Source organism: Colletotrichum truncatum (genome assembly GCF_014235925.2).
Source record: "Colletotrichum truncatum strain CMES1059 chromosome Unknown Contig_0006, whole genome shotgun sequence".
Lineage (NCBI taxonomy): Eukaryota > Fungi > Ascomycota > Sordariomycetes > Glomerellales > Glomerellaceae > Colletotrichum > Colletotrichum truncatum.
Genome location: NW_027222403.1, coordinates 3,443,945 through 3,454,398, shown reverse-complemented (window position 1 = coordinate 3,454,398; position 10,454 = coordinate 3,443,945). Strand labels below are relative to the sequence as shown.

The 10,454-nt window shown below is 50.9% G+C and overlaps 3 protein-coding genes across 3 annotated transcripts; 1 reads left to right on the top strand and 2 right to left on the bottom strand.

Moving 5' to 3' along the window:
* Positions 1-4,383: 4,383 nt before the first annotated feature.
* On the bottom strand, positions 4,384-5,578 carry CTRU02_210225 (nudix family; the record flags this gene model as incomplete). The annotated part of the gene is made up of 3 exons (XM_036729673.2): positions 4,384-5,045; positions 5,097-5,455; positions 5,508-5,578. The coding sequence occupies 3 exons, from the start codon at positions 5,576-5,578 to the stop codon at positions 4,384-4,386; spliced, it is 1,092 nt and encodes a 363-aa protein (XP_036578515.2).
* A 540-nt stretch (positions 5,579-6,118) lies between these two features.
* CTRU02_210224 (Structure-specific endonuclease subunit SLX4) lies at positions 6,119-9,058 on the bottom strand (the record flags this gene model as incomplete). The annotated part of the gene is made up of 1 exon (XM_070205412.1): positions 6,119-9,058. One exon carries the CDS (start codon positions 9,056-9,058, stop codon positions 6,119-6,121), a length of 2,940 nt encoding a protein of 979 aa, XP_070061060.1.
* Positions 9,059-9,336: 278 nt separating this feature from the next.
* Positions 9,337-9,785, top strand: CTRU02_210223 (40S ribosomal protein eS21; the record flags this gene model as incomplete). The annotated part of the gene is made up of 2 exons (XM_036729672.1): positions 9,337-9,368; positions 9,554-9,785. The coding sequence occupies 2 exons, from the start codon at positions 9,337-9,339 to the stop codon at positions 9,783-9,785; spliced, it is 264 nt and encodes an 87-aa protein (XP_036578514.1).
* Positions 9,786-10,454: the final 669 nt, after the last annotated feature.

The following is a 10,454-nucleotide window of genomic DNA, read 5'->3' as shown; positions in this document are numbered from 1 at the left end:
GACGGAATGTGTTGGGTCTCTCATTCGTTTCGGGAAAGATTGTAGCATCACCTCCGCTTGGGATGGTTGCTGTGGTTGAATGCAGCCAACAATGCAACATCCATGCCCCCCTCACGTCGGCCCAATCAACCCGGCCTCGTCTTTCCTTCCTTGCAGTAGTGTGCATGAAACTTCGTGGCACCGCCAAGTGTTTCTTTCTGCTGTGCAGTAACTGCTGCAACTGATCCATCTAGGCCTGCTTGTTGGCGGTTAAGAATGCGACTGGAGGTCACCACGGGCGGTACGCTTCTCATAGGCGATATTGCCCCATTGGTTGACAGAATTGACAAGGGTACCTCTATGTTGGTGTTGGCTTCTTTGCAGGCGATTGCATAAAGTCAAGTATACGGCATGGCATGGGAAGGTGGTGTGGTGTGTATCAACAAGTACAGCTCGCAAGAGATGCCGTCATTCTTCAGTGATGGGCGGGGATGTGTGGTGATCAATTTGAGAAGATTGGGACTCCCGCAGCATGGCTCATTGTCTTAGATTTCTCGTTTGCTTCTCCAAATAGGATGTATGTGGACATAAGACGCCTCGCCGCTCGATCCCCAAATACTGATGAAATCATGTACAAGTATTAGCTACATTGTCATTCGTTCGGACTAGTCTTGATGTCAACGGACATCCGGGCCAGGGTTGTTTATCAAACATGTTACGAGCCTACGACAATCTCACGATGGGAGATCTTCCAATAAAGCCTCTTCCACGAGGAGCGGCTGGTACCAGCGACATGAAACCGAACGGAGCTAGAATATGTACTCAAGGCAATAGGGGTGTACAAGTTCGTGCGGAATATCAGAGTGCCGTAAGAATCGCGTACACAAACGAACAGATTCGTACATGTTGCTAACTAGCTTGTTTTTAATGCCAAACATGTACTAAGATCGTCAGCTCGACAACCCTTCATGGAATGAATACCTAAGCAGTCGGCAGAGGACCAATTGTACGTATTACATAGCAGTTTACCTTCAGACAAATATTATTGCTTCGTTATAACGGTACGTATCAATCTTAGACGGCTTCCTTGTTGCAGCCTCTCGATATTGAATATCTTGAAATACTTTGGAGGTGAGTAACAAGATCATTCCTACCCTTAGTGCTCAATGATAAAGTAGCAGCCCAGTTTCCATAGAATATATACACATGATTCCAAAATATAACATCAGCAATGCAAAACCATGGCGTACAAATTCCAAAACAGGGTATCATAAATCTGAGTGTCCTTTCCTTGTTGCATATCGTACCAAACCTCCAAGCCGTCGCAAGACGAATGAGATAAGAAATAAGTCCCTCAGTTACTGACGACTGGGTGTATTTACTTTGGCTTGTTTATTTTATCAACGATGCTCTCTGTCTTGATGTAGATGTCAAGCATTGGGCTTGGCGATGTGCTGCACATTGGTGAGCATTCTATCCGCGTATGCTTGGTTGGTGTGTTTTACCTGTCAGACATTGTGGGCGATTTCGATGTAGCAAGAGCTTGGTACTATTGACAACAAGCTAGCAGGTTGCGATGGTAAGAATACTTGGAAGTAGGATATAGACGTGTCAAAGAAGACCTGCTTCGATGGATTGCATTGAAACATCATCATCATCTTGGGGTCTTAATGGCCCATTTATATCTTTCAGTTTTTGGATAAATCCACACGTTGAACAATTATTGCCTTCCCCTCTTGGATACTTGACAACCCTCGCTTCATCCGCCAGGCAATCTTCCTACTCGGCTTCCTACCCGTGGGTCAGCTGCTCCTCCATAAGCATGAGTTACATCACATTTCACAGCAATCTAACTCAATGTTTCGATTACCCTAGTTCCCGACCGGAACCAGGACCCAATGCGCCGACATTAATCCTAGACTAGATCGCCTCCATATCATCTGCAGGGCAGGGGAACTGACCAACCCGAAGACCATGTTCCCATGACTTGCGGCTCTGCGTAACTCTCTCACTCTGAGTTGTCCGTTTCTTGGAGAATGTGAACCCCTCCATCCCGTGTCTGCTATACCCAGCTCGAAGCCCAGCATCTATCCGTCTGCCGCCCTCTTGATGTTACCATCCGATTGGAGCCACGATTTTCAGCATAAAACGACATGATGACGGGGTTTCGCATTGACGCCTCTGTCAACGAACATCCACCTTTGATACTCGTGCTCCAAACTCCGCTTCTCATGTCCTCGTAGCCATAACTCCTCAATTGTTCGTTTTCGTTCTTTGCCCACTCCCCCCCTCATTTCTCCCTCTTCTCGAAGGTCTTTAGCTCCATTGAGCAAAGGGTCCGCCGTATGAACACCTCTCGACATTCGACGTGCATGAGCCCATGCTCATACAGGTTAGGACCAACCGTTTCTGGATACAGCTCCCCCCAATCACATCCTCTCAAACTACCTAGGTGCATAGGTACATATGCAATATGCATAGTATAAAAGTGACTTGTGTGACTAGCGTACGTCTCCATGCTTCTCTTTCTTGCGTCTCTAGCCGGCAGGCATGGGATGGCGTGCCGCTCGTTGCGCTACACTGCATTCAATTCCCTCTTTTTTTTCGATAAGCCCTATAGGGAAAGGTTTTGTGTGTGCAGGCTTCTCCGGGTGGGGTTCTCAGCGCAGATGTTCTGTTGCTGGTATGCAGTTCGTCCCTTTGGGAGATCATTTGAGTTATGAGAAATAGTTCCTCGGCAAGTGAGGGCATTAACCGTGTCGTCATTCTTTAGCGAAGCAGCGGTGAGTGTACCCGACGTCGATCATTTCGGAAAAGGACAAAGTTCTCTCTTTTGCGGAGCGACGATGTTGGCTTCCGTCTTTGCCGTACTGGACAGGCTTCTCTGTGGAATATTTAGAGATCTCTCTCTGAAGATGGCGTTAGATAACCCCCACGGGGACGAAAACTTTGAGACGATTGGCTGTCAGCTCTTCAATGTCAAATACACAGAAGTCTGAGCTGAGGGTGTGGCTTGCCTTGGTCTATCAAGAAAGCATCAGATTGGAAGCCGGGGCGAATCATGAAAGCATCGTCGCAGACTTCCGCCGGCAAGAGAACGTCATCATCATCCGATGGACTGTCCACGGGACTGGATGTCGAGTCTGGACAATGTTCAGACCCGAGCCACGTATGTTCAAAAGAGGGCAAATGCAGCGAATAGAGTCGAGTGGGCAATCTTATGGACGAGGATCAGGGATTAAAGGCGTCAACACGCTGGCGCGAAGCAGTTGTTGGTGCTGGAGCCCCCCCGCTCTAGAACGCATCTTCGAAGAGTCACACATTGGGAAAGAGAACCAGTCAGGAAACCTTTTAAAGCATGTTCTCATGCAAAGACTTTTGGCACGAGGAAAAATGAGGGGTACAAGGGATGTCCGCACCGTACAAAGAGCCATATTCTGAATGGCATCAATTCGATGCGAGAGGCATCTCAGATAAACCGAACCAACCAGCACCATCCGATCAAAATCGGTGCTTTACGCGGATTGATCAGATCATCAAATGCGTATCTGGGGCCAATTATCCATCGGATGATGTCCCCGGCATCACCGAGAAGGGACTAGACAAGTAGAGGAGAGGGAGGGGAGAACCACAAGGGTTGATAGGAAGAAGGGGAAGAGAGAACTGAATGGGAATAGCTGCTGGATAAGTGATTGATGGGAAAGGAGGGGGTGGAATCTATCCACGCCATCCACCGACATGCAGTGCGAGGGTGGTCGCCCCGAAGCGACCACGGCGCAACATGTCTGCATCGGTTAGCTGCTCGCAACGTTGTTCCAACAGCATGTTCCAGTACGTCCACCTCACCCCTACTCGCCTCCTTGTGGGGTTCCATCACCCTTCCCCAGCTATAGTAGAGGCGAGCAGAGCCGCACCATTTCCTTTGCCCCGAGAGGTTTCAGGGACAAACCGATCCCCCAGACCCTAGTGAGAATCTCAGGACCTTCAAACTACGTTTGCAGTGAAGGCGGCCCAGAAAGCTGGTTTTGGTGTGTGTGTGGTGTGTGAGGGGGGTGGCTCCGCAAGCTTCCTGCGCGCAGTGTTACTCTCTTTGCTGTGCAGTGTCGTTTTTATTGTTTTTGCACTTCTGTGCCTTCTTTTTACCTACATCACATATCATTCTTCTGATCTTGCAGTTTCTCAGTTCTCTTCCGGAGCAACAGTACAAAAACGAGAGCCCGAGGCGTTCTGGTGCAAAGGCGGAGGCCAAGGTGTTGTTGGTGCGATTGGAGCTTGCTGACAGGCACTGTCAAAAAGCGGGTGTCAGCAAACTAAAAGTTCAAGAAAAAAGAGCTCAGGTATTGAAATCGGCATTGCGTTTGCTTTTTAAAATGCTCCCGTTTCTAATGTCTAAAGAAAAGGCCATCAAATCTTAGACTTGCCGCTCTTCTCCGCCTCTTCCTTTGCCCTCTTCGCCTCTTTCTCCTCGTTCAACACTTCCTCTCTCCTCCGAATCTCGACCTTCCGCGGTCCGTCCTTCGTGAATTTTACCAACACGACTCTCTCCCAATCTCCTCCGCGCCCAGAATCCTTCAACTCGGGACCTGGCTTGTCAATCCCTAGAACAATTCGATTGTCCTCTTCGCGAATGAACAAGTTGTGCGGGCTCATGACTTTATCAGACCAAGGTATTCTCGACTTAGGCTGCTTTCTCGCCGCCTCCGAATCTGCCGTCGGAATCTTGTCAAGAAACTGCTGCAGCAGCTTTCTTTGCGCCGCAAAATGATCCATGCCCGCCTCGGGCGGTGCGCCCTTACAAAACTGCGAGACGAGGTAGAGGAGAAAATACTGCGGCGGAAAGAGAATGATTTCACCCTTGTCGGCACGGGATAACCACACGGAAGCGTCGTCAAACTTCGCGGCCGTGTGCTCTACACCTCCGTCAGGCGTTGGCACGATGATCTCATGCTCTGTCGCTTCAACGCCTGTCGAGGCAGAATGTGGAAGCATATAAATGTACATCTGCGTTGTGAAGCGTTTCGGCACGTTTGTCGGTGTTACCCATCTTGTAAAGGGTACCAAACGATCTGTTATACATGTGAGTGGAGCGATTAATTGAGGCCAACAGAGTCACATACCCACGTCTGGGACACCGCCGACGCTCTCGACCCATTCGCTGAAGCGAGTTTGATTCCCGTGAATCTTCTTACGGGCTGCATCTCTGTCTGCTGATGGCACATTTACAAGAGTATATGCGTCACCGGAGTCCTTCTTCGTGGCGAGGAGGATGCCCGTTTCCTCGAAGCATTCCCGTATCGCGCCGAGGCGATACGCAGGGCCATCTTCATGCCTCTCCTTCACTTCACTGGGCGGAATGTCCCCATCATGAAATGGGTCCAGATTCCCCCCAGGAAAGACGTGGGCCGATGCGAAAGACGTGGATGTCTTTACCCGGTGAAGCAGTAATACCTGGTTCGTCGGCGAGAGGAGCAGGATACTGTGAAGAAAGTCAGCATCATCCATAACATCAGTGTTCGACAGTAGCTTACCTTGAGCTTGGCCGCGGCACTTGGACTTCTTTCTTATCCTTTGATGAAGATGCTGATCGCTTTTGTGACATGATTGCTACCGAGAGGCCGTTGAAGCGTGGGATTGGGCTTGAGACAGTTGTCAGTGACGTAGTTGAACTTCGACCTCGGCTCGAGACTCTGGTCGCGACTGTGTACGAATGTGAGGCAGTTATGGCTCGAATTGCAATTATTGGTGAATTCTTTCGCATGCGAAAACCGCGGTGGAAGTTTATTGAAGACATCAGAGGTTCTGTGGCGGCTTTCACTTAGCTCAATTCATGAGATGTTAGGGACCAGATGATGGCGGTGGGGTTTGACGTTTTGCCGAGGTTCGGTGAGCGCCTTGTGACCGCGCCCTATCGCCAATTCAGGAATGCCGCGCGCGAGCGACAAGCGGCGCTAACAATCATTTAACCGTCCTCAATCGTTCATGATAATTTTTTTCTTTAAATATTCATTCAAAAATGACTTTGTAAGTGCTGGAATGCTCGTTGTATTGGAAAACTCATTATGCGCCACCGTGCCGTGCAAGTGACGCCTTAAACTCAGATGCATGAATATTCAGGGGGTATCGTTACTCCAACTCCTAATCAATACCTCTTTCTTTCGCCCCCTCTCAAGCTTTCACGCCATAAGCAACATACGCTTTTAGACTCACACCACTGCTTTACCTCCGTCGGGGAGACCTCGCCATCGTATCCGACTCTGGATAGTTGGCCAGTGTTTAACCATGTGGCGAGATCTTCAAGGACAATTGGGTCATACATCAACATCATCTCATGGAAGGTAGGCTGCTTCGGGTCCGTCGTTGGCGGTGCTGTCGTGACCGCCTCCGTAATGGATACGAACAAAACCGATGATTGCTGGCTTTTTGGTGACGCGGCAAGCGACAGCTCAGTGTCTTCACCAGCTGAGACAGACACATCCACAGGAGGTGGTGAAAAGGTAGGTTCAGGTGACGAGTAGGGAGACGGGGAAAGAGAGCCTTCCGACGCCGAATCTGGAATCTCTATAACTTCTTGCATCTTGGGCTTCCTCCCGCGAGGGGACACCGCCGCCGATCCCATCTCTGGAATGGAACATGTATCTGCACCAGACTTTGATTTGCTTTTCTTGCGTTCTGCGGCGCCAGTGGTTTGTGTCGGCTCAACGGTTTTCTTCGGCCGTCCCCGTGGCCGTTTGGGCGATGGCGGCGGAGGCTGAGCTGACGGCGGCGGCTCACTGGACGACAGCTCCGTATTACTATTCTTTCTTGGGCGACCCCGCGGGCGCTTGGGTGACACAACTGATGCGGCTCTCAGCTGCTTGGTAGCTGCCGATGTCTCAGAAGATGTCGAGATCGAGTGGTTCGTAGGGAGTGATGAAAGCGCCGCTCTTTGCCTGCTTGCCCAGCACTGGTCTAACAGGGCGAGCATAGCCGTCCGCCGCTTGACCGGCTTGAAACCGTAGGAGGAGATCTCCCGCGCAAGCTGAACGTCAGTATACAATTCAAAATTGGGTTTACTGGGTTCTGGGTCGGACTTTGAGCTGGTCACAGCCTCTTCCATTCCTACTCCAGTCCCTGAGGGCAGATGAGACGGTGGGTGACATTTCATATCGTCGATGATGTCAACCACATTTCTGTCCAATGTTGCGCTTTCGCTAGGAGAATTTTCCTGCCTTTCCGCTGGTTGGGGAGCGTTGGCGAGTGCAGGTTGTTCTGTCAAAGGCTGCGGGGCCTCTGTTTGGCCCACGGGCAACTCGCTGGTTGTGCATTTACTCAGCAGGTCGTCGATATCCGGGAACGAGTCTTCGGACGGGAAATGGTCAGGAAATAACAGTTGATGCTTTTCGGGAGCTGCATAACCAAATGGATTAGGACCCTCTGAAAGGCTTGCAGCTGGTCCCGGTGTCTCCGCCAAGTCAATGATTTCAAGATCTAGAACTCTGCCATCTTCATCCCTTGCGCCAACGTTCCAAAGCTTCTGCTGAGGTTCTGGATCAATAGCGTCGCTGTTGATAGGTGTTTCAAATGCATTATCTTCCATTGCTGGTCTGTTGGAGGCTTGCAATGCGGATTGAAGATCTCTAAGAAATGTTGGCGAATGCTCTCGTGCCAACTGGCTAGATGTTCCGAAGACGTAGTCTTGATTTGCAGCTTGTCTTAAAGCTGTTGTCGGGGATAATAGAACTGGTTCTGGGGGTGGCACCTTTTTCGGCTTTTTTGCCCTCGATGGTCGCTTCTTCCCCTTACCCTTTGCCGCTTCACCATCGCCTCCGACGCTCTCAAGTGGGGGCCCAGGCTGTTGCTCTTCATTCACGTCTGGAACCACGTAGGCAGCCGTTGCTAGCTCCGTGATGGTTCGTGGCTTCTTCTTGGGTGCCTTTGGTTTAGGAACCACCCGCTCAGTATGTGCAGCATCTGTCGAGTCGTTGATGGACACCGTCTCTATCAGCTTTCTTTTCCGCAAAATCTGATGGCTGCCATTGGCCGATTCAACAGGTCGCACAATTTGGTCATCAACGGGCCGGCCAAAGTCCCTGTTCAAGTTCTCAAAGCTGGCCTTAGATACGGCTAGGTTGTCTGCCTTCGCTGTCGATGAAAGCAAATCGATAACTTGCGATGACTTAGATCCAACGACGGTGTCCTCAGGCGGTGGCGTCCAGTCCATACGCCGTTTTATAGCTGTCTCCAATTCCAACGGCTCATCGGCATTTCCTTCACCCTTTGCTGGAGTACTGACTTCTTTGGCCTTTCCTTTTGATTTCGTAAAGTGGCGACTGCTGATTTCGCCAGCTTTCGCACCTAACTTTGCCTTCGAGCCTTTCCCCTTCTTTGCCTGACCTTCGCTGGCTTCTTTCAAGTATTTCTTCCACGGCTGATCAGCTTCGGTTTCTTCTGCCTTCGTGACCTTCGTGATCTTAGAGAGCTTGGGTGGAGGTTGATTGGCCTTCTTCTCAAGCACTTTGGCGCCCCTTTTCCGTTTCGGTTTCGATGAGACCGTTGCAAGAGAGATGACTGTCACATCATCTTCGGGAGGCGGAATGTTGGGGGCATCGGCCGGATATTTGCACGGGGTTGTCAGGTCAATTGCAGGTTGCCCATCCTGAGGGAAGTTCAAAGCATTGAAAGGGTTATTGTTCGAATTATCGGCGAGGCTTAGCACCTTGCTACTACTTTGCATTGAAGGTAAGCTAGCGATTTGGCTATTAATCTGATTCAATGATGGGAGTCTCGGCGAAGAGGAGAGATTGCGTGGGTCATGACGGGTACTTCGGCCTGGCGATACCATCGTGAATTTTGAAATGCCTAGGGCAATGCGCAGAGCGCATGATTTCGACACGAGCTGCAGCAGGTTGAGAGGAAAGGGGTTGCAAAATACTCTGACGATCAGAGCATGAGCAGAAACATTGAATATGTCCGTATTTTTAAGGAAGCCTCTTCGCGAAGGTTGACCAGAACTCGGGTGGCGATGACGGTTCAAATGGCGATTTCGCACTAACACAACAACAAAAAACACGCGCGGGAGAGCGACACCCGACCAAGACATCCAACGAAATGGGGGGTAATCCTGGCACCCTGTCTATGAAGCACGGACCAGATGCGCTTCACTACCCGCGTCATTGCCGCGCAGTCACCTGACCAAGTTACACGTGACCTCAGCCCTCCTGCCGCTTCGGCAGCCCACCGAAATTTTGGCAGCACCACCCACACAATTTGGCTCAATTTCAAGAAGTCTCCCCCACCAAGCACTTCCTGCGACGACCACTTCCGCGCAAAAACACCACATACTTGCCTCTAGACAACCCCCGAACGCAAGTCGCAGCAATGGAGAACGACAAGGGCGAGATCGTCGATCTGTAAGCGCATCCCCGAGACGCCGTCAAACCGAATTCATTGGAGAGCTTCGTGAAGAGGGAGCATTCGGGGAGGTTGAGAAGCTTTTTTTGATGCGGAAGCCCCTGCTTCACGAAGCTCGAACCAAGGATCGCGAAGGATGAAGGCAGAGACAAGAAGGACATGTTGCTAACGTCTTGCCTAATAGCTACGTTCCGCGCAAGTGCAGCGCCACCAACCGCATCATCAAGGCCAAGGACCACGCCTCCGTCCAGATCTCCGTCGCCAAGGTTGACGAGAACGGCCGCGCTGTCCCCGGCGAGAACCACGTCTACGCCCTCTGCGGTTTCGTTCGCGCCATGGGTGAGAGCGACGACGCTTTCAACCGCCTGGCCCAGCGTGATGGCCTCGTCAAGAGCGTCTGGTCCGCCCAGCGATAAATGCTGAGGCTTCGTCCTCGGGGGAGGAAATGGTACGTTGCGGGAGTTTTTTACTCGAGGAATTTTTGGGTTTTTGGCGTGGCCGAGCACGATGACTGACTTTCCTCAAGGTCTAGTCGTTCGGTTCGGTCGGTCTACATCATGGATCTAGAGTTGGTTGCATGGTACAAAATCGCCAATTCGAGGCGTCCGGCTCTCTGAGGAGAGGAAAATGGCATAGGAATGGTTCACGACTACCCAACACAATGAGATTTTCCGCGTTCGAGACAAACCAAAAACCTCTAAACCTAGTGACCTTCCTCGTACACCCCGATTGCGATACCACCCCTTTTCGTTCCCGGCTAGCGAAGGATTCTCGTGCCACCCTCGATGGTCTACATGGTCGGGGATTCTGGGGCTACTTTGATAGCCTCCGTGCCGCAGATTAATGCAGGCCTTGAAAAAGCCGTGGCGGTTAAGGTGTTCGTCATGGTACAGATACGGGTCTCACATGTCTAGGCACAATCAGCCAGGTCAATACGACGCCGACTTGTTGTCCCGAGCATCCTCCCGAATGTGCGGTTCCTTAGTAACGGGGTTGGTGAATCATCCCTACGTGAACTTGTTGTCCTATTGCTACCCTTCTGCCGTTCCCAAGTTGTGTGTTGCCATTGGCGAAGCCAATTTCCA